The sequence below is a fragment of the Hippocampus comes genome, unplaced genomic scaffold, assembly GCF_001891065.2.
Source record: "Hippocampus comes isolate QL1 unplaced genomic scaffold, H_comes_QL1_v1.1 scaffold85, whole genome shotgun sequence".
In the NCBI taxonomy this organism is placed as follows: Eukaryota; Metazoa; Chordata; class Actinopteri; order Syngnathiformes; family Syngnathidae; genus Hippocampus; species Hippocampus comes.
Genome location: NW_017805540.1, coordinates 2,375,164 through 2,403,095, shown reverse-complemented (window position 1 = coordinate 2,403,095; position 27,932 = coordinate 2,375,164). Strand labels below are relative to the sequence as shown.

The following is a 27,932-nucleotide window of genomic DNA, read 5'->3' as shown; positions in this document are numbered from 1 at the left end:
AGATCATTCCTAATTTGATACGTTCATGACTTGATTTAAGTTTGACTATGAAGATTGTGACATTGCTTAAAGTTGCTGCGATCCTCTTTGGTCACCTTTATTTTGGGATTGAAGAGCAAATTAGAGCACATTTGAAGAAATGTAATCCTTGCGCAGCTCTGCAAATGTTCCTTTTTATACTTAGAAAGAAGAGAAAATCCATATTGGTGATGTTATACTGTTCAAGGTTAAATAGTTTAAGAGCATTTAGTGGACACGTTTGCTGCAGGTATGCTTTAGTTTCCAATCAGCCATTTCCTATCGTGCTTGTATTAATTTAGTGTCGTGAATTAGATGAAGCCCCTAGTTTTTGCTGGAGATTAGTGAATCTCAACTCAGTCCAATTTAAAATAACTGTGCAGTTTAAGACCCAAATTCGAGACTGTTGGTTAGGAGCCAGGGCGCCCAAGTCAGCAGGATGGGGTGTACAAGGGCCACTGGGACCAAAAACCATCACTTCTGTTTTCTTTTCATTGAAATTTCATTAAATCAATGCCATTCAGGTCTTGATTTCCTCCAGACAGAGTAAAAGTGGCCTCAATGAGAAAGCATCTTTTCTGCTCAGCAGAACATAGATCTGACAGCCATCCACATAGCAGTGGAAGGAAATCCTCTCCCATCCTGCTTTTTATGCCAACAGAAAGCAAAAATGGATTGTTTACTGGAAATGCAGAGGGATTGGTATACTGTAAAACTGTGCAATATTTTTGTTTGATTGCTCTTTTTCTCAATATGTCAATATATCGTTTTAAATATATTTGTGTTGTTTGAAAAGTGTGTTTCAAGACCAGAGAACAATAATACCTATGAAGTATTTAAATTGGGTATTTCTATCTCACCAATTTCACTTATTGCAGATATAACTGCCACGATGGATGGGGGTTTGCTGTAATGCAAAATATGTTTGTCCACTATATTGCAATGCATTTCTGGATGTGTCATCATGTTAATAACATTTGTTGCTGGTACTCTCAGGTCAGTGGCAGAGGCCACGGAAGTCAACCTGAACATGCGTGTGGGCCTGCACACGGGCCGGGTGCTGTGTGGGGTGCTGGGCCTCAGGAAGTGGCAGTATGACGTGTGGTCCAACGACGTCACTCTCGCCAACGTGATGGAGGCCGGTGGACTGCCTGGGTCAGTATTGGGCAAAAGACTGACATTGACACCAATCAGATCTGTGAATGCTGAGAGACAAGCGTGAAACGAGTCAATAAAAAAAAAAAAAATTAATACCTGGATATCACTGCCTTATTACACTTTTATTTTGAAGTAGTTTCCTACTGGTGGTGTCGCTGCTGACTTGATTCATCTTTCCGACTGTAGTTTGGGCCAGCTTATAGTGCTGTCACAAACTGGTGCCACCATGATCAACACATCATCCTGAAATCATGTTCAAAAGCTAATTTCGGAAGCTAGAAAAAAACTCTACTATCAGGGACAACCATTCATATTACCATGAGTAATAATAATGCCAATCGGTATAAACAAAAAAATCTGTCAAACTGTGAATACTGAGACACCAGCATTCACACTGGCACTATCTGCATGACAAAATAATTATTGAGGGCAGTGTGTGAGAGAAAAATATTCACTTACATGCTACTGCTCATCAAAAAAATGGAGCATGAAGTCTGAGAGACAAACATTCACACAAATGCATTTGGGCTCCATTTTTTTTAACTGTTGCATGCCAAGAGAAAGCAAGGCAATTGGGCCCAAAAAATACTGTCTGTGAGAATGCCGAAAGAAATTTATTCACACTGATGTTATTGTGAATCAAACACTGTCACATGATAGCTGTGAGACAATTATTACGCAAATGCATTTCCACTCCAGTTTTATTTACCTTTGAATGCTGAGAGAAGGCAAATCACGCTGATACTATTGCGTGTTGAATCAAATGCGTGTGGGGGATGCGTAGAGATGAGCATTTCGACTCCAAAAATGTTATTGTGAAGGCTCGACAAAAATAAATCATACATATTAAATACTGTGAGGCAGATATCTGTAAAACAAAAAAAAGGAGAAATTTTTTTGTGAATGCTTAGCGACAAGCATTTACACTTTTTCATGCTATCTTGCCAACTTCCTAATTTCTTTTTGGCTACCTTCCACAGGAAGGTCCACATCACCAGATCCACACTAGAGTGCCTAAATGGAGACTACGAGGTGGAGCCGGGAAACGGTCACGAGCGTAACGTCTTTCTCCAAAAACACCAGATCGAAACTTTCTTTATCGTGCCATCTCACCGACGCAAGGTACGCCATTTTCCATTTCCTATCTGTCATGTGGTCTTCATGTCCAGGCCCTGAAGGGGGGGAAATGACTACTGCCACACTTTCAGTTGTGTTCTTTATGAGGCCGTGGCCCTAAGTGAACCCTTAATACATTCGAGGGTGTACTGTGCAGAGATAATCCACAAGGAAAGTCAGATAAGGCTCAATTGAAGTAGGAGGCTTATCCTTTGGTTGCTTCTCCTGCACTAAAATCTCACAGGAAGAGAAAAAAAAAGTACCCCGAGTGTAGTGTAAAGCATCAAGCGTGATCTAATGGAGCTCTCACACATTTGATGTGCAGATTATGTCACTTCCAGCCTCTAATGAACTCAACTAGGTGGGGGAAGGGCAGGACAGGGGGTCGGGGGGGTGGGCGTCTTTCATCATAGATTTGCAGAGTTGAGCATGCATACAGATGCGCGCGTGTGGCAAACACGTCAACAAGCAGCTCTCTTCTCACATGTTCTGCTGCTCCTCTCGTGGCGGAAATATAAAGCGCTATCTCTGCAAGTCTCCCGTGGAAAAAAAACGATTCAAGTACTCGAGTGCTAAAAATCATAGTAAAAATTACTCTTCTTAGTGGTATTCTTAGATTGTAACGATTTAAGTGCAGTGTGTGAAGACTGAAGGTTAAGACAGTTCTGTTTGGATACTACACTCATTGACCCCCCCCCCCCCAAAAAAAAATTTAGAATTTTTTTGTAGATGCCTCAATATGGTGCCATCTTGTGGCATGTTGGAGCCAAGAAACTATGCTGAAGTGAGTTCATGTGGACCAAAGTAGTGGTTTGGTGACATCATGTTGAAGGGAGTTGAGAAGCTTTACTTAAACAAAAGTACTACTTAGCTGCTGTTCCGTGGCATATTGGGACCAAGAAACTATATTGAAGCAAGTTGAGGAAATAAATGTAGACAAAATTAATGCTCTACTGCCATCTTCTGGTATCTTGGTGCCGACAAACTACGTTGAAGTGAGTTGAGGAACTTTATTTACTCAAAAAAGGTGTTTTGCTGCCATTTTCCGGCATTTTGGTGCCACGGAACGATGTTGAAGTCAGTTGAGGAAGTGCTCTACTGCCATCTTGTGACATCTATTCTCTATTGCTGATAGATTTTTGCTCTTTACGTCAGGCCTCAATCCTTATCCCGTATGACGAGGCGGTGGAATACTGTTTTCGTCTTCTCACCAAAATGTGAGAGAAAGCTATTAGCATTTGGCAAAGTAATTCGACTCTACTGCAAACTGCATCCACGTGAGGATAAGTGGATCAGATGATGGATGGACGGATGGATGGATGAATGGATGGATGTTTACCATCAACTTTCAGTTGATTTTATGGTTAGATTTTGCAGTAAAATAAAGACATGAAACTGCACTGCTCTCTTTTTGTGAACTGTATCTTATATGCGAAAAATAAAATATTGAAATAAAGCGGTGCAGTATTTAAACCCAGTAAAACAAATATATACTGTATGTCTTATTGATTTTTGGATGACACGGTTGCCCATTTTTATACTCTTGGAACCCTTGTTACATATCACAATATATATCATAAAATGCATACAACATGTTTTAGTCAATCTGCTCTGTAAAATGAATTAATCCCACGATATATATATATATACAATACAATACAATACATGCTGATTTATATAGCGCTTTCACAACAGCGGCAGCTGTAACAAAGCGCTTAACAAAACAGTTAACATAAAGTAAAGCCATGGAGCTTTTTTTAATATATATATATATATATATACAGTATATCAAAACTAAATGAAGTACATTATATTGTAACCTTGCATTGAGCTCAATGACTCAGCTCAGACGTGCTGAAACTGTGGGATTGACCCACATTGTCTCTGTGGTTCAGTTCCTAATCCTGCTAGTAATGACTACATGATAATGTGAACACACACACACACACACACACACACACACACACACACACATGCACGCAAACACACACACACACACACACACACACACACACACACACACGCACACACACCTTAAATAATACACCTATTCCAGTCCCCGTCGATCATGACTGACTTTTTCAAATCCTCCTTGCCGTCTCGCACAGATCTTCCCAGGATTGATTCTGTCGGATATCAAGCCGGCCAAAAAGATGAAGTTCAAGACGGTGTGCTACTTGCTGGTGCAACTCATGCACTGCCGAAAGATGTTCAAGGCTGAGATCCCCTTCTCTAATGTCATGAACTGTGAGGATGGTGATAAGGTAACCACTCCCACTGTGCTTATATTTGTTTTTGTTTGGGTTTTTTTTTTGGGTGGGTTGTGTAACTAGACCTTATGCGGCTGTTTATATGTTCATATGTGGGCGAATATTTTTCATCCCAAAAATTCCCCATTCATTGCCAATCAGGCTTAGTTTCCAGCAAAGGTTATCATCGTTCATTCCAATGGCACATTCAACATTACGCATTTTACAGCTTTCCCATTTGACATTTAAATCATTCAACTCATTCAGTTCATCTTGATAACGATTTTCAACTTGACAACAATTCCCACTGACCACAAATTCAACCTTTTCACCATTACAGTAACCACCAAAAAAAAAAATCCTATTTACTGTATTCCCAATGAACACTTCCAACAAAACAAAATTCACATGTTCCCTTTTTAAAATTCAAAGTGTTCAGCTCATTAAATTCGCGTGCCAAAAAATCGGATTTAACAAAAATTCAACAATTTCCCAAATGAAGTTACCACAAAAAAAGTCTCTATTCATTCTCACTGACACATTCGACAAAAACAGATTCATCTTTCCCATTGCAAATTCTGAATGTTCAGCTCATTCAATTCACCTTGGAAATGATTTTCAACATGCTAAAATTTCCGGGCCCCATCAAAAATTCCCCACTCATTCCCAATGACATTTTTTTTAACTCGAATTATTTTCAATACCATGTCACATCACTCCTTTTTTTTAACTCGAATTATTTTCAATACCATGTCACATCACTCCATATTTTTCAATATAATTCTACAAATCATTCCACCTAACAATAGTTATTCATTCAGCGTTTCAGCCTTTTTGTGCAATTTCCCTAGAAATTGCAAATTACATTGTTCTTGCTTTATTTGTTTATTTTGTTTAGCTTATCTGAAATGGCCCAAGTCTCGCCGAACGTTGCCCACGAGCAGAAAAGTTTGATCACCCCCGTTCGAGATGAAGGAACAAAAAAATGTATACAAAGTGTTGCTATTTATGTGGACTGTACACTACTGTATGAGTGCAGACAAAATAAAATCAAAACAGAGGCGCTCTGTTGATGCTCCAGTGCCTACTATTTTGCACCTCTCCTCATTGTGGCTGCCAAAGACACTTAGTCTCAGCAGGGTGCATCCACTAATGAAGTTAAATGTGACGGCAGCGGTTTCATTTGAAAGTATAATCAGCGGCCCGGTCGTATTGTTGACGTTTTTTTCCAGCACAATAACCCTTCCCAAGTGCAGCCGTTACGACCTCTCCTTCTTTTTCTTTATTTTCTTCTTTTCTCTTCAATCCCCCCACCCCCCCCCGCACACACACACACCTTCACACACACATACACACACAGCGGAGGGCCATGAGGACAGCACCGCAAAAGCTGAGAAACCGGCCCAACGCTCACCAGGCCAACGTGGTCCAGAACAGCCCCAGAACGCGGGTCAACCGTTACATCGGGCGGCTGATCGAGGCCCGGCAGACCGAGTCGGACACGGCCGACCTCAATTTCCTCACGCTCATGTACAAGTGCTCGGAACGCGAGCAGAGGGTGAGCCACGCTCTAGAAAAAACAGCAAATGGCACAGTTCGGTTTAGAACATCACTTCTAAACGGAAGTGACTAAAACATGAGTGTTTTAGTCTTTTCTGCCTTTTTAGGCAGCGTTACGGAAAGTACGTCCAAATCCGCCTGGCATTTATCTGCCTTTGACTCTCACTTTTCTTCTGTTCAAGATTATTGTAGATCATGAAAACCAACGAAATAACTAAAACTAAAATTGTAGAAACACTTTCGGAATGATCACTACTGCCCTCTCTCTGCTCTTTTTGGTCCGAAAAAGTACCATCAGATTCCGGATGAGTACTTCACCAGTGCTGTGGTTGTGTCTCTGATCCTCGCTGCTTTGTGTGGCCTCGTCTATCTTCTCATCATACCGCAGTATGAACTGTACTTACTCACACCACTACTGTGCATTATTTGTCGACTTCTTCTTACACTTTTTTTTTGGGGGGTGGGGGCGGTGGTTCAGGGGTACAGTGGTGCTGGTGCTGCTTGTCTTCTGCATCTGTTTCCTGGTCGCATGCATCATGTACCTGCATATCACAAGAGTACAGGTGCGTGCCGCTTGGTCACTTCCTTCTCTTTCACATTTTATCATCATCTTCTCAAAAAGAGTAGACAAGGCCTGCGTCATTCTATAAAATTCGAATTTATCAGTTCAGTTTGGAGTCGGTGTTTCCAAGGGGGGAACATGCAAGCTCCACAAAGGAGCCGGAATCGAACCCTGCACCTCTGCACTGTGAGGCTGGCCTGCTAACCAGTCGACCACAATCCCGCCTCCCTGATTATTACTGAGCAAAATCACTTACATGTACATGTAAATGTAAATTCTCTCATGCTTTTGTGAATCAGTGTTTTCCAGGATGCCTGACCATTCAGATTCGCACTGCTCTCTGCATTCTCATCGTGCTCTTTATCTACGCTGTGGCCCAGGCCTGTGTGGTAAGTCACGTGCAAATCGAGTTCATCGCATCATGAAGTGCATACCTTGAGTTTTGTTTGTACTCTATATAGGTGGGCTGCATGCCGTGGCTGTGGGGTCCCGCCAGCACCAACAGCTCCATCGTCATCATCGACACCGACAACGGCGCCAGCCGTACCATGGCCGAGATGCCCTGCGAGGGCGCCCACTACGCCTTCCTGTCATGCGCGGTGGGCACGCTCACCCTGGCGCTCTTCTTGCGCGTCTCCTGGCTGCCCAAGATGGCGCTGATGCTCCTGCTGGGAGTGCTCTATGTCACCGTGCTGGAGCTCAGCGGTTTTCGCAAGACCGCCGGGTGGGTGAGGCCCCGGGCTCAGTGGGGGGCGACATCAGACGGGCTGCTCGGCAATCATGCCAATGGGATGCTTGTCAGCGCCTTTGATTTTCCACGCTTTCCTCAAATGGAGGGTTAGACCGCACATTTCATTTGGGAAGCGTTACGTTTCTGTGACGCTGTGAGGGAAACAGATTAGCAGGAGTTTGGGGGCGGCTTTACAGTACATACGCTCTGATGTACAGCATGTGCGTGTGTGTGTGTGTGTGTGTGTGTGTGTGTGTGTGTGTGTGTGTTTCTCATTTTCCACCCTTTTCAAGCGCGTGCATTCCATTCTCACCATTTGAAGTGACAGTGGAATTCTTTTGATTTAGCCTGACTTCGGAACCCAAAGTAGGAGCACAGTGACCTACTGGTTAACACATTTGCGTCACAATTCTGTGGCTGTGGATTCAAATCTCATTTGTATGCTCTTCACATCCCAAAACACGTCTGTTTGGGTCATTCACGACTCAAAATTTTCCACAGATAGAGTGATTATGATTTGAGGAGTTTGAATGGAATTATTTAATGATGTGATGTGATTGGCTGGTGACCAAGTCAGGGTGTATCTCACCCAACCCATGATAGACAATCGATGGACGGCTGTATAGATATATTCTGCTTAAATTGGCTGTAATTTCTCAATGAAAAATACCCTAGTTTGTTGGGAATTTGACTGAAGCTAATCATGCATGATATTGAAACCAGAATCACAGTTCCTTGATACAGTAATATGCAAATACGCCCCCTAGAGGCCGTGATCTGCATAGACGAGAACATCAGAGCAATCTGATTGGACACATGGTAAATGGTCAGCTCATTGTTACATGCCCTTTATTTGTTTTTTTTTTTTCTCTAAATTCTTGTGTATCCCTAACCCATACCTAGGAGTGCTTTAGATGAGAAAAATAACATCGTAGCTCTCCTTTTTTTGGACACACATTATGTCATACACTAGTCAGGGAGCACGAAATTGCAATTTCTACAATTGATTAATTTTAGTTCAACATTCACACAACTTGGCAAATGTTGGACTGAAATCCACATTGTTGTATAACTTAACACGTGTTGGCTGTCGACTGTGTGGGGGATCGCCTCAAGCCTCCCGTGTAGTTTTTCTTGGGTGGTCCGGCCCCCCCGGTGCTGACTTTGTACCTTGGTCTCGTCCACAGTGGGGGGTCCTTCCACATCCGGGGCTATGAGCCCATCCTGTCTCTGTTGCTTTTCGTCAGTGCCCTCGCCCTCCACTCCAGGCAGCTTGACCTCAAACTGCGCTTGGACTTCCTCTGGGCTGTGCAGGTCAGCCAGCATGTCTTCATCACCATACAATGATGTGCTACATCACAAAAGTGGACTATTGATATACATAATACAATAATTATGTACATAGAAGCTGCCAGGTTTCTGTTCTTTGGCAATAAATGGGGTCAGTGGTATATTTTGGCTCCATTTAATTTGGAAAATTACTATTTTGCGTAGTGAGAAGCTGAAGTTGGCGAGAAACGATGTGAAAATTAAAATGGAAAGGTTTTACTGACCCCACCTGGTGAAAACGGGAAGGAATATTGTGGCGGTAGAGTTGGCTCCAAAATGTCACACTTTTCTACACTGACCGTATAGATTACATTTTCAACTGAAAAAAGTGAAAAAGAAAGTTGATGGTACAGGTGTTTGTTCAGAAGTAATCGTGGCCATTGACATAGACCAAATCCATTTTGAAATAAAACAGAGAGTATGATTCCTAAGGCAACCGTGTAGGCAGGAAGAGCCACAAACAAGGAAGAGTTCAAAATGTCCAAATGCGTATACGCCTGAAATTGCATTTTTGGTGGGTATATTGATCTAAATAGCGGGAAAATTGATACCAACTTTGGTTTTGATATTGAGCGATCACACTGAGACTTAAGTTTCTGTTTTTCTATCCTCTCTGCATTGTCCCTGTTTCATCAAATGTAGGCCAATATTTCATTCAGCTCAAAGCTTTTTAGTTACTTTATTTACATTTTCAATGAATACTTACATTTCTCTCTTCTAATTTCTGAAACGCGACCGCAAAAAAAAGTTTCGACAAAATTTGCTGTTTAACCTTGTGCACTTTTTTAAATTCAGAAATGACAATGGGGAAGTTTTGTTTAGTTGCTGTTGTATTTTCCTCAACAAAACCTTTTATGAGAATTAATACTCAAAGTATTTTCCCTTTACTTGATAACTTTGCCCAAACACTCCAAACTCCAGAAAATTGAGATTTAGCAGTGTGAAAATCCTTTAATTATCAAAAAAAAAAAAAAAAGGTGTGTGGGGGGGGGGCACCTATAAAGATAATAAAAGTTAACACTTCATACACTGTGTATGTGTTTGTATGTGCATTGTCAACTTGGCAGAGCAATCAAGCATGCGTCACCTATCCGAGGCTAACATTGTTAGCTAATGCTAATCACTGTGTGTACTTCCAACAAAACTCAGTGCAGCTCTGCGGTGTTTCTGCACCGTTGTGTTTCAGTGTAGTCCGGCCATAGCTTGAAAGTGGCTCTGGATAGCTTGAAAGTGGCTCTGGAGCCTTACCACAGCCGAGCGAACCTTGCCCTCATTGAAACGTGCCATCTAAGTTAGCATGAGTGCAGAAATACTTGCTCACAGATCACTTTTTAGAAACAAGCAGATCATAAAAGATTTACTAGGTGTTAGGAAATTCAGAGACCCATCCATTGGTATACAAGCCATTAAAAAAGTGCATTTTCCACAATATGTCCTCTTGAATTTCAAGCTGTATCCAGCTACGTGTGTCGCTAACCGTACGAGCGTTGCATGTCTGCTGACAGGCGGAGGAGGAAAGGGATGGCATGGAAAAAGTCAAACTGGACAACAGGCGGATCCTGTTCAATCTGTTGCCGGCACACGTGGCCCAACATTTCCTGCTGTCCAACCCCAGGAACATGGTGAGCCCAGCTCATAGACAAGCAGACACACACAAACAGGTAGACCATCACGAGACGTGGCAACAGAAGTCCTCACGGCTACACATCATTTCTTCTCTTTTTTTTTCTTCTTCTAGGACTTATACTACCAGTCGTATGCGCAAGTAGGCGTCCTGTTTGCCTCCATCCCAAACTTCAACGACTTCTACATCGAGTTGGATGGCAACAACATGGGAGTGGAATGCTTGAGACTGCTCAATGAGATCATTGCAGACTTTGATGAGGTTTCGTTATTTTACTTCTGACTCGTAGTATGAAAAGCCACACTTTTGGTGTGGATTTTAAATCTGAATGTGCATCTTCCAGCTCATGGATAAAGCGTGCTACAAAGATATTGAAAAGATCAAGACCATAGGCAGCACGTACATGGCAGCTGTGGGCCTCGTCCCAACTATTGGAACCAAGGTGAGACACAACCGCATGTGTGTGATATTTATGTCTCACCCCACCCTCAAAAAAAAAACAAACAAACAAAAAAACAAAAAAATTGTGTATTTACAAGAGACGTTCAGATCCATGCCTCTTTTTTCATTTTACGCAGCCATTTCGCGTATGCCAGCTGTGCCACTTGAGGGAAAAAATTTTTTACTTGAACCACTGACCGATGGGACCTCTTGTGGGCTAACCTACAAAACAAGCCATTATTTGGCTGAAATTAGCTGTCAAAGTAAACATCAAAGAGTTCTATTTCATCCTTACTGACTGCTAGGGGCAGTGCTTAGAGCACTGAATGTTCGGTTCGCGCACGCGGAGTTCAAGTACACATACCAAAATAGTCACTTGTGACCCCTGAATGGGTATATATTTCCTACACAATCTTCTCACGTGAACATGAAGATTCCGAGTAACAGGATGCTCCGGCAGTCACTAAGAATCCATAGAAATATAGTTACAGTCATAAAGTTTGAATTACGAAAACCTGTAACCATTGTAAATAGCACAGCCACCCTATGCTGTGTTTTCTATGCTATTGCTAATTTATTATATTTATTCTACAAATATATTGCTAATGCTATATTTTATATTGCACTTACATTAAACTGTGTACAATTTTTTTCTGAAACATTTATTTTGTGCAATGAAACACTTTTTTTTTCTCCCCCCACCCCCCAATTTTGCTGCTGTAGACTGAAAATTTCCCCAGTGTGGGACAAATAATGTTTATCTTATCTTATCTTATATTTAAAAGAACCACAGAGCTTTGCCGTTAGGAAAATCTGTTCTGCCATATGCTAACAATGAAAAAGCCGAACAGATAGCATCAATGTTGCACCGTTATAGCCCTTGAAGTGGTAGCTATATGAACACAAATGATGGAGCAGTCGATATAGACAGTTAATATACCAATACTCACAGCCATATATTATTTATCCTGTGAGAAGAATGAGTATTATGACTGCGGCTTGCTGAGGAGTGACCGTCTCCATTTACAGCATATCCATATGGCCAAATTAAATTTAAAAGCTAGCTAGCAGACTCAAACAGTCGTACACGCAAATACAATACGATACATCTTTCTTGATATGGCGCAAATTACGTCTTTTTGTTTGCTTTTTCAGGCCAAGAAGTCAATTTACGACCACCTGAGCACGATAGCAGACTATGCCATTGAGATGTTTGACGTGTTGGATGAAATCAACTATCAATCTTATAATGAGTTTGTCTTGAGAGTGGGTACGTCTACGCACGCCCAGCAACGACAACATACAGTACCAGTCAAAGTATGATGGTTGTTCATGAGTTGTTTGGTTTGCTCAATGTCCCATGCCGGCGCAGGGATCAATGTTGGCCCAGTGGTGGCAGGGGTCATCGGGGCACGGCGACCTCAGTATGACATCTGGGGGAATACGGTCAACGTGGCCAGTCGCATGGACAGCACGGGAGTACCAGGGAAGATTCAGGTCAAAAACAAAATTCTGCACATTTTTCAGCCTTTTCCGTTCAAACGAATGATGTTGAGTAGTTTGTGAAATGGGACAAGCTGAAATGGAAAGAAGAGGAGCGGTAATGCTAAAATGTGGTTAATTTTTAATTATTATAAAATTGAGATCAATTAGTTAGTTTGTTTTTTTTAGTTTTAGGGTTATAGTTTTTTTTTTTTTTAAATATATGGAGTATTTGTCAAGTGTAAGATGAAAACAAAAAAAGTCACTGAGTGTTGTGTAGTAAATTCAAGTAAAACACTGAAAAAAAATACCTTTACAATAAGTGTATGATATTAATTGAATAAAAATAAAGGATATTTTGTCATGATTATTATTAGTTTTAGTTTTGTAATTATTATTATTTTTTTAAAGCATTTCCATTTTTGTGAACAAAAATGTTTTCACAATTTTAGTTTTCCGTTGACCATAATATCCTTGAATCCAGGTGACGGAGGAGGTCTACCGCCTGCTGAACTCCGACTACGACCTGGTGTGCCGCGGCAAAGTGAGTGTGAAGGGCAAAGGCGAGATGTTGACGTACTTCCTGGAGGGCAAGGTGCAGGGCGTGGGCACGGCCACCACCTCCTCGGTGGTACGCTCGGCAAGCCTGGCGCGCCGCATCCACTCTTGCGGCAAAACCAGCGTGCCCGCCAACCTGGGCAGCGTCTCCTCCGTCGCCGCCTCCCCCAACAGCCAGCCCACGTGCTTGCCTTCTTCCCGCGTGCCTGCGGTGGGTGAGGAGGAGGAAGAGGAGGTGGGGGAGGATCGAGATGTGACAGAGATTGAGATTGAGGCTGTGGCGACTGCGGCTGATGCTGCGGTGTAGACACAAACACAAGTGTGTGACCTCAGTGAAGGTACGAAGAGCCAAGATGGAGGCCTTGAGGAGAGCGGCCTGCATGTTTCCTGCAGGTGTGACGCTCATTGAGGAAATGAGTCCAGACAATCACTTGCTGTTTCTTGTTTTGTTTTTTTTTTTAGGGAATTTCAGCTGCTCTCTCTTCTTTGGACACACTCAGACACTCCATCCTTTCTTTGCAGGTAAAACAAATTCTGCAGAGGGGGCTATTCTACAGTATGTGTATTTAAAAAAAAAAAAGACTGATCTTGCTATTATTGCTTTTGCACAGTCCTTCTAATGATGCCAAGGATGCATTGTATTATTTGCAGTCGTCGCACAGTGTTTCTTATGGTGCGCCTAAGCATGTGTGTGCGCGCGTGCACTTGTTGTGAGTGTGTATGGTGATGTATCATTCGATGACACAGCACAACCACATTTGGAACACTTTTGCTGACACATTTCTTATCACTGGTGCATGATCTTTTTACACCTCGACAGCCATAGCTACAATCCCCCTTGCAAGAAAACCAAAGGAATGATATTTTCAACATGGCATCCACCAGGTTCGCACATGTGACTCTTTCACAAACCATCTGATAAGCTCAAATGTGTCTTTTTTTTTTCAACCCCACTTGAACAAACTACAGTGGAACCGCTAAGGGTTGATTGTAAGGCATTGAAGGTTGCTTTACATTTGTTTTTATTTTAAAAAAGAAATTAATTTAAAAAATAACAATGATACTCCTTCATTTGGAATACGTTTTTTCTAGGTGAGGTGGGGGGGAGCCAAAGAAAAAGCAAAAGAACTCATCCTTTGTGCAGGATGTCAAATAAACATCACATCAGTCGTGGAGAACGCTGAAAAACAAGGACCATTTTGCAATTTTGGACTTTTAGAGGCTACGATTGGCTGGCAACCGATTCAGGGTGTCCTCTACCTACTGCACGAAGACGGCTGGGATAGGCTCCAGCACCCCCTGCGACCCTTATGAGGATAAAGCGGATCGGAAAATGGATGGATGGATGGACTTTTAGAGGTTCCACTGTATGTGTTTCACCACTATTCTTATTTATTCTTATTTAATGGAGTAAACACATAATTGTGCCCTTTAGATACAAACACATATAACACGAGTGGGGAACCTGAGGCCAGTGTGCAATTCTTACAAAAAAAAAAAAAAAAAAAAACACCCTCCAATCTACTCATGCTCATCATACCTCCGAATAAACATTTGTAGTTCTTTATATCAGAAAAAAAGTTTCCCAAACCAGACACACACACAGTATTACATAACAGTATTAAAGCACACAATTGCACAAAACCAAATGTACTTTATAACGCATTTATAACAGAAGCAGCCATCCAACCAATGGTGCAGTTGTCTTACATTCCTCTTCTAGGTATACAGTGGATCCCCACATATTCACGGTTGAGCGTTTCTTTGGCATCCCATTCTCCATGTTTTCACTAAAAAACTCATCTGTTCCTGATTTACTGTAACGAGGCGAAAGAAAAGTCAAGATTTTTTCTCCCGAAATAATGTCAACAGTAGCACACTTTTTGTATGTACCTTGGGAAAGCAGATCTGAGGTAACAATGGTTAAAACCACTGGCTGCAACAAATACTGCGGGCCCTATTTTCGTAGACTTTAAGCTTGGCGTAAAAACTGGTGCATGTTGATTTTCGTGCATGTGCAAGCGCCCTTTAGCTTGTTTGGGAATTTGGCAGATGGCGCTGCGCCATGGTGGGTGTTCCAGTGGACCATTTTTTGTACACGTCCCCTACACACCTGATAATTTGCTGGCAGAAAGTAGACTAAACCTTATACGGGCTAAGAGCAGGTCTAAGTTGTGGTACAGGTGCTGTCAAGAAAGAAAACTCTGCCCATGCGCACAGCTAGCCCTAGCTTGGCGACACGAAAAAATGGTCCTGACTGTGCAGTCTCGTGTTTGTCTATGATTTCATTCACCAGAGCAAACACTACGGTCTTGTTAGCCTCCATTGGGGTGTAATCACACAGTATGAACGCTGCACTGAACTCCACTGGTAAATTAAAGTTCTACACTTTAGCATTAGCCCTTCAGTATCCATTGAGTAGTATTTCTCCCTCTCCACCATCTGCCACGTTTGTTTTTTGATATGTTGGCTTCGCAGTGGACGCAGTAGATCCACAGCTGGATTGCAGATCCTAATGATTTTTTAGTGGTCCATAAAAAATCAGAGCACACTACTATCTAATTTCACTTAAAGATGTTATCCCGATTCTGAGATCAGCCATCTTGTTGTCAAGAGATCGGACAGTGGCTAGCAACAGGCTAGGTAACGGTGGTCGCGTATCTCACCTGGAGAGTGAAGTGCAAGGATGATGTACAAGAAAAGCGACCGTTGATGTTCGTGTGACCCCGAGAAGCGCGTTTCAAAAGCGCTTGTGAGTAGATGCTACATGAGGATGTAGCGCTCTTCTCCTGCCTTATCGACTGTACGTCGCCTCGGGTAAATTGGCCGACAGCTACTTTGTCCACTCGGGCTTTGGGCTTTAGCGATGCAAAATCCGTGTTTTGCTGTGAGCTGTTGAGTGTAATTTCTTTTCAAAGGCACAATAATGTTTAAAGATGGTTGCAGGTGGTGGTTTCGGATCACATTTTGTGGTATTTTCTGGTTTAAATTATGAATATGCTATTGTCATCACTTTTAGGGGAAGGTCGATAATTGGCGGAAACTCGCTATTTGTGGTCAATCTCGGCCCCTCCCACCCGCAAATGGTGGTGGTCCATTGTACACCATACAGCAGTATTTTCAGTTTGGATCAGCACCTGCGTACATATGTCATGTTTCTGCCTTATTTCATGTCAAGCTTCAACCGTCTTTGTAACCTGCCTTTTTACACATATTCACTTTGATATGCAGGTCATACTCTTTAATGTTGTTCTTTGTAAATACCCAAACACCTGTAAACTCTGTTACAACGTGTACAGTGTAAAGATGGTTTATTGAATATTTTGTAATAAATACAATATTGGTGTATAAAATGATGAGAGGCAATGGCTTTACGAATATGGTATGTGTGTGTTTATATATATATATATAGATATATATATCTATATATATATCTCGTGTTTATATATATATATATATATATATATATATATATATCGTGTTTATATATATTTATATATATATAATCATATACAATATTATTAGGGCTACAACTAATGATTATTATTTTAATAATCGATTATTCTGTTGATAATTTTGTCCATTAATTAATGAATCGGATTAACACAGCAAGTATTAAATTGCAGCCTTAAAGTTCTAAACAGGACATAATTTCAAATTGACAATATCAAAAATGCACAAAGGTAAATCAATTAAGATGACATTCAGTGTTTTTTTTTTTCATAATGTGTCAGAAAAGAGGCAAAAATGTTGATCATTGCTTCCCAAAGTAAAAGCAGAAGTTTGCACGTTTTATTTTGATTCAACACAAATAATAATTCTGCATTCATGAAGGACTACAGAAATTTCAGAATATTTGCCACTGATAAGATGAAAGGATTTAAATTAAACTCGGTCTTTAAGTGATTAATTGTGTTAATTTAATCATCAATTAATTGATTGATCCTTGCACTGGTAATATACATGCTCGCCTTTAACAATCATCATGGGGACTCACTGAAAAAACAAAAAAAACACACACACAAAAAAAAAAACGATCGACCTCAGAAAAAAAAAAGTTTGTTATTCCTGGATGGTGCTCAAGTACATGCACACACACACACACACACACACACACACACACACACACACACACGTACACACACCACGTGGAGCAACGAGGGGGAATCTGAGGTAAATGACAGTTCACAAGCAAGCAAGCTGCCCTCCTCCCACCACAAGCCAATGTAACCTGCTTCCTGCCATATACTGCATGCAAGATTTCAGCACACACTTTTTTCATCCACTCCATCAATGCAACACATTCATTTAACACTTAAAATGTGATTTCATACATCTCTTCTTGTGCTTATTTTTCACAATTTAAAACTATTGACGGAAGTCTGAATCACTTGTCCGTAATGTGCTTTCAGCAAAATATCCCGAGGATCAAGAATGAATTAAACTTTTCACAGCCTATTTGTGATCTTGCTAAAATCCCCCCGGTTTTTGGGTCTTGCCCTGTCCCCCCACCTCAGATATGACCTGGCTCATGGAAAGTTCAGCTTTTGTGCCCATGAGACCTACTGCAGAGTGTTTTGAATCTAGAGCAGGGGCCCCAACCTTTTTTGCCCCACGGACCGGTTTATGTCAGACAATATTTTCAGGGACCGGCATTTAAGGTGTGGCGGAAATAATACAACAAAATAATATGGTATGAGCTGCATGAAAACTGGCGTTTTCGAAATATAATAATAAACACAAGGAGCGTCTAATCTGGCCGCAACACTCCGATCGCTATGGCAATGTTTAATGCCTTCAAAATACGATACAACGCAAATTCAAAGTGCATGAAAATGACCACTCACCACAGCACCGAGCTTGATTTTCTGCAACCAGACGGTCCCATCTCGGGGTAATAGGAGACAATGACACCTCAAGTGTGTGGTTTATGTCCAGTCTACTTCGAAATTTTGTTTTCGTCGCCGTTGCTGCAGAAACCCCCCGCCTCACACAGGTAGGATGTTGGAAATAGCAACAGTGCTATTGTGGCGATCTCAGAGTATTCAGCCATAACTTTAATCCAGTTGTCTCGAACGTACTTTTAAGGCCGCCGTCCTTTGCGATCTCCAGCGGGTTTTTTTTACTCATTTTGCGAGCTCCCGCGTTTTGTTTTGAAGTAATTCGTCACGTGACGGAGAAGCGTGACTTGAAGTGTGTCAAGCGTGACACAGACGGATGTAACGGAGAATCCGGTAGTTTTTCAAAATAAAACATCTTTCGTATTCCGAAATAAATAAAAGGGAATTAAGGCAAGTTCTTTCTGTGCGGCCCGGTACCAAATGCCCGGCGGACCGGTACCGGTCCGCGTACCGGCGGTTGGGGACCCCTGATCTAGAGCACCCAGAGCGTGGGAATCAGCGAGTGCGCAGAAAGGCAATCAAAGTGTTTTCCCTTGTAGCTGCGGCATTTCATATACCGTATGTAGCACATCACTAAAGACAGCCTTGAAATAATGTTAGCATGATTTAAAACATTTATTTTCACGGACATTTTTTTTTTAGGATTGAGAAGTTCGAACAAATGAAGTCTCCAGCAAGTATATATTTTACTCTCAATATCAAGTTGGTCAATTTGTTGCTGCTGGTGTCAAGGATTCCGGGCAAAACAAGGATTCCACAATCGTAGGCTTTGAACAAAAACATATTTATTTGTGAAACAAATCGCAAGACCAATAGAGGTAAAATAATCTGACAATCTCTAGGTATCTTCGCAGTTCTTAAATACAAGGCAAGGCTTGATTCGGAAATGCGGCACAGGTGCGCCTGCTGGAGGGGAAACGCCCTTCACTCTAGCTGGAGCTGAAACACAATCAAGACAACATCATGACATTCAGTATGTACTGTGTTGAGATCTTCGCTTTGTTCGGGATGCATTTGGGAAAATCATGACGAGAGATGAATTTTCTTGTTTAACTCAAACACGTGGCATGTTTATTTGCCGACTGCACAGAGAGCAGCCGCTTCTCATCACCATTGAACCAGAAGTAAAACATTTCGCACCGAGTACAGACCGGATATGGCGCTTATCTTGTGTTGCCAGATCCGTTCAAAATAAACAGATATTATGTCCCAAAGACACATTTTTATCATAAAGAACATATTACAGCATTACAGAAATGAGGATATAAAATGCTGTTTCTTAACATACTGGATTATATATATATCTTTTTTAAACTCTTAATTAGGGCATAAAATTGTAGTTAACCCCCGCCCCCCTACATTTTACTTCACAGATGAAGAAACAGGTATTGATTTAATTTTGTCCGCACCCACTTGCCATTAGGCTCCACACTTGACATAAATCAGTCATCAAGCACCACATCGTCTACTCTGATTGCAGACAGCGAGCGCTCTTGTTTGAACCACCAAACCGCCACAATGGACAGTCAACTACAGCATGTGAGTTTTTACAACCTCTTGGTCAACGTTTCCCGTTTGAAGCGTTGCAGTAGTCTAGTGCTATCAATTGTTAGGTGTTATCTTGAGCTCATGTTCTCAAAATGTGAAAAGCAGAATGAAAAAGTCTGTTCTAATACCATTTCTAATTGAACCAGGAAATCTACTCATCAGTTATTATTATTTTTAAACCTCATTCAACTCCATGTTGGAGAGTAGCAAGCTGTGCAAAAAGTACTGAACCATTGGACATCTGCCTTTCAAAAGTCAGACGAGGTCAAATGAAGTTAATCTGTAAAGGTTATGTTCCATTTTAGGTTCATCCTTACAATTCACCCGTAAAACAAATAAACCCTGACTTTTTGTGAGGAGTTTAACAATTGCGTGTTGACTGATTTGTACGAATGTAAATAATAAGGGAGGCTTGGTGCTGAACAACTGTCAGTTATTCCCCAACTGTGACATTACTTGTCAAATAATTCACAATCACTCCAAACAGTCTCAAATACTGGATGTCATCCCGGAGGAGTCCGAGTTGGAGGATGCACCCGAGACGAGCCCCACACTCGAACACCAAGAGCGTGAAGAACACGACGCGTTTACAAGTGACGAGGATGACGACGTCCGATTGAAGGTTCTCAGGCCAAAGCGGACGTCTCGCTCCTTCAGTGAAGAGCCTTCGCCGCATCAGATGTCAAACCAAAATCCGGAATCATCGAAACTGGATTCACCGTTGGGCGAGGGGAGCACAACGAGGCTAAATGCTAGTCTTCACTCATGGGAACGATTCCCAAGGCCAGTAAAGAGGAAGAAGCGCAAAACATCGTTGGTGAAGAAAAGGAGGAGGAGCAAAAACAGCAGCCTATCCTCAATGCAATACACGGTAAAAAAAAAAAAATCACGTTTTAATCTTTTTTTCAACACTGGAACTGATGTACGTCGAGTCAATAACAGGTTTACCTTTCCAACTGCCATACAATGGTAAAATGTACGTTAAACTCAAAACTAATATTAAAACGAATAATCCGTTCATGTAGGTCTCAAACCGTTGCATGATAGAATATTTAACTGTACATGAAATGGTTCATATAACATTCCTGTCATGCGAGTGTACATCAAAACGGAACAACTGTAACTGAACAACAGTAAAATTACTCACCCGGGCCTTTCTTTTAGGCACAAATTGCCAAACCTTTTTTAACTGGACTAGCATTTTTTTCATTCCATTTTAACTTAACTCTCATGCAAGTGCAAAAAAATAAGTCAACTTTAAAAGTAAGTAAAACTCTGCTGTTGATTTGTTCTAGACTCTTTAACTGTTGCCACTGTGGCCCCCGACCACAGAGTGGCCCCTGGATATTTTTTTTTTAAATGCTCATAATCATTAAATGTGATTTTCATGAAAAAAAAGGGAGGAATTGGGGAGAATCCCAGAAAGATCAGATACAATCCAAAATGAGGAAAAATATTGAGGGGGAAAATAAATCAGTATATGTAAACCTACAGGTGTCAAACTGGTTATGCAGCGGTCAACGGCAGTTTCTAAGTTGTAATATCACCAATCTCCACAAGATGGCAGACATGTCTTACACTGCCCTATACTGCTACGTGAGTAAGCCAAATATTTTTGGGGGGTTTCAGAATGAGATGCAGGGCAAACGGTACCGAAATCAAATGTCATGATTCTGTTCTTGCGTCTCCAGCAGGTGGCAGAGGAAGGCCTTCCCTCCATCTTGCTCACCTGCTGCCAATGTTTCATCAGTCAGCCATGTATTTTAGGACAGCCTGCTAGCTGAGTCTGTTGGATTATTGAGCTTGTTTGCTGCTCATACTCGTGTTGTTTTCGAGACCTCTCGAGGTCATCGTCGTTTTTGCTCTCTAATCCCTCATTAGTAAGTATTGACATTATTTTGTTTTCATGTAACTGGACTCTTGTCAATTTGTTTGTATTCTCGGCTTTACCATTACCTTGCCTTTTTCAAGCGCTTGTTGTTTATCTGGGCTCCTTGTGACCAGCAATTTCTGCTTGATTTTTGTTGTGAATTTTGTTTGTGGTTATTATTGTTGTTTGCTTCAACCCCTTTGTTGTTGGGTTAGGATTCTAGATTTTTTATGTATACATTGAAAACGTAAGATTAGAAATGAAAGATACAGTCAAACTCGGTTTTCGACCATAATCCGTTCCAGGAGGCTGTTCGAAAAGCCATTTGTTCGAAATCCGAATCTATTTTATTAGCCCATGATTAGGGGCTAATACACCATGCAGAAATAACATAAAACCAGTCAGTTTTGCGTAAATCACAACAATCATGTCTGCTTACAATGAACGCTACATGAGGAAGCATCACTTCCTCGTATAAGGAAGCCGAGAGGAGTCAAATGGCGTGTTCGGGTTTGGTCGAAAACCGGTTTTCGGTCGTAATCTGAGGCGTAAAAATCTCGAATTTTCTGGTCGAAAACTGAGGTTTGAGTGTACTAAGAAAACAGCTTTTTTTTTTTTTTTTTTGGTCCATGTATATAATTTCTGTCATCCATGTGATAAGGAACTGTGTGGCCACAGAGTCACACCGATGTTAAAATTGTTGCCCCCTCTAGCATTAAAGATGCCCATCACTGGTATAGGTAACACTTCTAAAAAAATTTTCAACTACATATGATGTAAAAACAAGTTAACCACTGAAATTGAAAGTCCAACTACTCGCTCATTAATTTGTTGAAGGCTCAAACTGGTGCCATCACGTTATCTTTAATGGCAATGGTTCAATTCATAATTGCATTTTTTTTTTCTTTCACATAATTGGAACATGGAAAATTTATCAATGGTTGATCACTCATAGCTAGGAGTTTTTTTTTTTTGGGGTGGTAATATTGTCTTCAATACCTTTTTACAGAACGAGGAGCTTCCCCAGTGGCTGGTGAACTTGATGATCAACATAGAGGAAGCGAAATCGCATCAGCTGGTTATTGAGTGAACGCCAACCATGTGCAAGTGTGTTTTGTTTATTTTTTCCCCTCATTAAACTTTTGGATGAATATTGACTATGTTAAACAGGTCACCTCTCAGTGTTGGTTTATCTACACACTGGTGTCAAATAATACAGCGCAACTTCGAAAGCGCTTCACATGCGCCAATAGTACACATGTTAACTGGTTTTTACGAAGTGACAATGTTCTTCCTGATTTGCAGTCATGAATATTGAACAGGTTTAAGATTGGAGATTATCTGATTAACTGTTTTCAGAGTAGACTGGGTTGGCGGGGAATCACACCCCGCAAGATAATCACTCAAAATAATCTTGAAGAGCCAGCCGATAATCAGGGCTTTATCTGAATTGGGGTGGAAGTTTAAATTCAGCCTGATTACACCGGTCTTTTTTTTTTTTTAATAAAGATGGAAGTAAATTTATCTGCGAGCACTCACCACTTCAAAAAACAAACAAAAAAAAAATGTTGAAGAGAATTCTACAAGGAAGCCTGCGAGTGAACCAAATCTTATCAAGGTTCTGTAAAACATGAGTCACAGCACATGCTTTATAAATGTGTTCAATTTACTTTTTATTTTATTCATTTTAATTGTCTGCACACAATAATCATCTGAATTTAGATATATATTTTTTAATTTTGTCCACTTAAAAATGTACCAAGGATTGTATTTCGTGCAACCACTTGACAAAATAAAACTGAGTAAACCATTTTTTTTTTTCAGTGCAGGAGAAAAGGACTATAATGGGAAAATAATGGGAGCATATCTTGGTTGTGTTAAAATCTGTCTGGGGGAGGACATCTTTTAATGTAGCAGCTCCTCAGCATACATGATATGCATGTTTCTGGAGTTAAGCAGCCCCCCCACAGTGATCACAACTTTTGTTGAAAGGCAGACTCCCTGTTCTTCACGTCCTCATTTTGTGAAATTCAGAAAATAGTCACTTATGTTGTTAATAGTAATGATGTCCTGTCTCGAATGACCTCTATTTGTTCACTGTCGGTGTGCAATTGAATGTTAAAATCAGTGATCAAATAAATTGAACACTAATAGAGTCCACTCCCTGCTCTTTGGCTCACTCTCTGTACCATCAACCAATAGGCAGATAACAAGCACTGTTTTATCCGATAAGACATATAAACTGATACACTGATCCAACGTACATAAAGGATGGAACATTTAATCGAATAAATCTACTCTTACCTTAATCTGGCATTTGTAGTGGTGAGATGGATCGAATCATTTTAAAGCAAATTTTTGTTATTAAAATATGTGTCAAACTGTGTGTTTTTTGCAACTTTCTAAGTTGTTAAAAACGGCAGAAAAAAAAATCGAGACACACACATTTTGGAAGCGTGATAATTCTCTTTAGGGGTGCTTCAGAACCCCCCAAAATGGGCTAGACACGCCTATGGTGCAGCATAACTCAACACAAAGTGAATAAATGAGTCAATTGAGATGAGAAAATCATTTCAGTACTTTTTGTAACATTTTTCTTTGGTTTGTGTGCTTTGCTTTCCTAATGTGTTAAAAAAAAAAATGTTGCTTTGGGAAAGACTATTTTAATGAATGTGTCAACCGCTGTATATTTAACTTAAGACCTCGCAATTGGGAAGAGGTTATCTTGATGTTTTGCAGACAGCCATCATTCATTGGGTCAGTGGGCCCTGTGTCACCACTTTCAGTGCCCAAAACTTGGCTCGCCCAATTGGAAGGAAGCTCAGTGATTCAACTTCGACCAAGTAAATACTGGAAGTTTTTTTTTTTTTTAAATTGGCAAGGCGGGGGTATGATGATGCCTTTGGAGAGACGATTGTAAAGCACATCAAAAGTGAAGCCAAGGCAGCTGTATATTTTGTCACTTTCTACCAATACTACACGGAAGAAAATGACCAATTACCGTCAGTTCTCTTCACATAAACATGTTGTGACTCTAGCAGGATTATGCAAGAAAAGGGGATGCCTGCATGAGTGTGTGTTTTCCTGTGTGGGTGTGTGGGTGTCTCATGGCCTTATCTCCCTTTCCTGATAAGATGAACCTTCACCAAAGAGGAACAAAATGGCTTTTGCGCTGTCAAAACAGCGCACACAAAACCAAACATGTTTTTCCGTCCCTCATTGAAGCATCTTAAAGCCGCATGTGTTTTCCTAACCTCTTCACTCACTGATGAGTAAAATACCTACCTCCCACCCCCCACACCCCTCCGGCCGCACCATCCCAGCTTGTTTTGATGTCCAATCACAGTGTCCCAAAGTCAATATTGACCGCAGACCCTGTGAACCTTCAACCACGCACGTCAAGCGGGGTCAACTTACTGTTTATCACGGCTTTGACACAAATATGTTATAGCTGTAGGCGGCGTGTCAATCATTAACACTCGCGAGAGGCGATGCTTAAATACGGCCGCGCTGGCAGGCAGTGACAAGAAAAGTGCAAAGAGTCGACATGTGTGGATTACGCGAGAAGAAGATGCTGGTGACGGCCGTGGTTTTGGCGGCGGCGGCGGCTGCGGTGAGGTCATCCCCGATGGTGGGCCCCGAGCCAATTCGTTGCGCCCCTTGCACTCAGGAGAAGCTGAGCGAATGTCCCGCTGTCCCGACCGGCTGCGGGCAGGTGCTGAGGGAGCCCGGCTGCGGATGCTGCATGGCCTGCGCCCTGGAAAGAGGGAGCGCCTGCGGGGTCCACACGGCCCACTGCGCCAGCGGTCTACGCTGCCTGCCCAGGCCCGGTGAGGCCAGGCCTCTCCATGCCCTCACGCGGGGGCACGGCATCTGCGTTGAAGACCAAGGTAGTGTCAGCGCCCCATCTCTCGCGTTTCACTCTCAAAGATGAAAATGCTAATCTGACGTGTTCATGTTCAGAAAATGCTGACGGGGAAGCGGATCACAGCTCCCTCCAGTACATGCTGGGCTTTCCCAATCAAGACGCTGCAGACGCTCAGGAAAGCATCAAGGCCAAAGTGAATGCCATCCGAAACAAACTGGTACAGCAGGTGAGTGGGAAATGTCATGAAAATGAAATGTTACTCATTTTAATGCCTCAAATATTAAAAATATTTACCCATTTTTGTCCCTCATTAGAGAGTTAAATTCAGGCTTAAAAATAGAATGACATTTTTGTTCGATCATATAGTACTCAAACAATTTGTATGTGTGAAAATATATATATATATATATACACATACATTTGAATTGGGAAAATGCAATGAAGTGATTACATTTATTTTAATTCCACAAGGGACAATTTATTTCAATCCTTCAATACAATTTAATGTAGTCATTAAGATGTGAATGTATAATACATCAAAACAATGACAATGTAGCGATTACAATGATAAAAAAAAAGTATCTATCACTGGAAAATTATTAAAATAAGCAAAACAAATTGTATTTATTTTACCATTTGTATTACCTTCAGAGAAATTTCAATTTAGTGATCTATATTTGTATTTAAAAAAAAAAATTAATTGTACTCTTTTAAATTCCTCAATAGGAAATTCAATTCAAAATTTTTTAAAATGCTAAATAATCAAGCACAATTCAATGTGCGAAAACCTGAAATGGAAACGTTCCCTCACCTGCGTTTAAAGCTATTGTGAGCATATTCAGAATAAAATCAAAGAAGCGTTCATTAGATACTCAACAGCATTGTGTGTGGCCAAAAGAATTAGCAGTTGATGGTTACTTGTTTTCCCGCTCAGGGTCCTTGTCACATTAAGCTAGATGCCGCCCTGGACGCCATCGCCAGCTCTCAACAGAACCTCGGCGAGAAGTTCACCACCTTCTACCTCCCCAACTGCGACAAGCATGGCTTCTACAAAGCCAAGCAGGTGAGGAGCACAAAGTGTAGCTCGCCCACCAAATTTGCTTGTCACACCCCTTGACTTTCTCATTTTGGTCTTTCCTCAAGTGTGAGTCATCTCTGGTGGGACCTCCCGCTCGCTGCTGGTGCGTCTCGGCCTGGAACGGCAAGATTCTCCCCGGAGCCGGCAACATCCCCGGCGACTCAGAGTGCCACCAGGAAGTCACTCACTGAAGCAGGAAATTATACACACATACACACACACACACACATACACACACACAGGGACACCTTCGTCCCATTCACGAAGCCGAATTGTAAATTATTTTATTTATTCATCACAAGTCATTTTTCAAAAAGTGTTCCCGTCTTTTTTTTATTTTATTTTTTTTTATCGTCAATTGTAAATAGGGCAACACTGTATACATTTGTTTCTGACTGAATAACTCCATTCCTCAAAAACCACAGCCCTGCAACCACTGCCAAGCCCCATTTTAGGGCCTTCTTTTTTTTTTTTTTCTTCAATTCATTCACATCGACACAGCCGCTCATTCATGCAACATGTTGACATTGTCTGCATGCATCTTCATTTTCTCAATGGGGGATACTTAATGTGCCGCAAGTATGTGTATGCTGGTCAAGCACAAACATATCAGGGCTCATCCAAGCTTCTACATTTGTCTACCTCTGCAGTTACCCACCTCCTCCCCTCCCTTTATCCAAAGCGTCACTGCTTTATATATAATATAAAATCTGACATTTATTCTTATATTTATGCAATATTCCAAAGTTTATTTTGTAATCGAGGACTGATGTACAGCAGTTACTGTATTTTCTGTTATTTATGTGTATATGCCAAATATATTCTGTTCCAAAGTCTTGTTCACTTGATTTTTGCCATCCTGTCTCAACCACGTACTTCTAATAGAATCGGAAAACGCAAATGTTAGAAAGCAGCAAGTATTTTATTGACCTCCACTCACATGTCACACTTTTGCCACATGTATAGTTTTAGGAGTGCAGCATGGACAAAACTCAGCGGGACTTCGAAAATGTGAGACTCCACACACGATGAGAGAAAAAAAAAAAAAGAATTGTTTTCTTACTGCTCTCCGTGCGTGCGTGCGTGTGTGTGTGTGTGTGCGTGCACGTGGTATACTCAAGAAGACCGTAATAATCTCCATTGACAATCATGAGGGAAAAATCACTGCTAACACAGCTCACACCACAGTACAATCAATAAGAATAATCTTTCAAATAATCAGGCCTTGGTGGACTTTGATTGGAAGAGGGCCTGCGGGTCGGAGCTAAAACTTGTCAGTGTATATGTATCGTGATTCTGGAAAAAAATGAGACATTGTAATGTAAATGTAAGACTAGTCAAGTTTTCCATTTATTTATTTTAATCAGAGATGCAAGTCCGCTTTTTTGGGCTGATTCCAAATCTGCTTTCTTCTCTAGCCCATCGGGTTTTTGTAATATGTCATCTACTGTAGTTATATATTCATGTTTATGAGTTAAGGGTGAGATTCAGCAACAGGTAGACTTTTTATCTAAAAAGGCATAGCTATAAATGACAATGCACTGTCAAATCCGCATTACATACCCGATTGTGTTCACAAGAAAACCCAAGAAATGAACAGAACACACAAAAGACACACATACAGTAGTTTCATTGTGCCTTTATTAGGTAAAAATAGACCTTTGAGGGTTTGCCCTTGTACTGTACATGCAAACGACATATTTACCTCAAGCAGGGTTTGCCACACTTTCAACACGCTTACAAAAATATGTCCTGTTAAGCCATCACAACATACACTGTACACAAGCCAATGATCAATACAAACGTGAGGCAAGCACTATTTTGCAAGAAAGAAATGGCA

At 41.2% G+C, this 27,932-nt stretch overlaps 2 protein-coding genes across 3 annotated transcripts in view; both read left to right on the top strand.

The window, feature by feature from the left end:
* Positions 1-13,855, top strand: part of LOC109521217 (adenylate cyclase type 1-like) — a 41,224-nt gene extending 27,369 nt beyond the window's left edge. Inside the window, exons 6-20 of one of the 2 annotated variants that reach the window (XM_019878916.1) lie at positions 1,015-1,173; positions 2,157-2,298; positions 4,401-4,556; positions 5,902-6,099; positions 6,391-6,488; positions 6,580-6,664; positions 6,963-7,052; positions 7,125-7,387; positions 8,581-8,707; positions 10,228-10,344; positions 10,461-10,607; positions 10,690-10,788; positions 11,943-12,057; positions 12,160-12,284; positions 12,754-13,855. In XM_019878916.1, coding sequence (XP_019734475.1) covers positions 1,015-1,173; positions 2,157-2,298; positions 4,401-4,556; positions 5,902-6,099; positions 6,391-6,488; positions 6,580-6,664; positions 6,963-7,052; positions 7,125-7,387; positions 8,581-8,707; positions 10,228-10,344; positions 10,461-10,607; positions 10,690-10,788; positions 11,943-12,057; positions 12,160-12,284; positions 12,754-13,134 — 2,302 coding nt within the window. In that variant the 3' untranslated portion in view covers positions 13,135-13,855. Of the gene's footprint in view, positions 1-1,014; positions 1,174-2,156; positions 2,299-4,400; positions 4,557-5,901; positions 6,100-6,390; positions 6,489-6,579; positions 6,665-6,962; positions 7,053-7,124; positions 7,388-8,580; positions 8,708-10,227; positions 10,384-10,460; positions 10,608-10,689; positions 10,789-11,942; positions 12,058-12,159; positions 12,285-12,753 lie in introns of both variants that reach the window. The other variant, XM_019878915.1, reaches the window with a different exon arrangement.
* A 10,800-nt stretch (positions 13,856-24,655) lies between these two features.
* On the top strand, positions 24,656-26,928 carry igfbp1b (insulin-like growth factor binding protein 1b). Its single transcript, XM_019878918.1, has 4 exons — positions 24,656-25,036; positions 25,110-25,240; positions 25,949-26,077; positions 26,158-26,928. The coding sequence occupies exons 1-4, from the start codon at positions 24,694-24,696 to the stop codon at positions 26,281-26,283; spliced, it is 729 nt and encodes a 242-aa protein (XP_019734477.1). The 5' UTR covers positions 24,656-24,693; the 3' UTR covers positions 26,284-26,928.
* Positions 26,929-27,932: the final 1,004 nt, after the last annotated feature.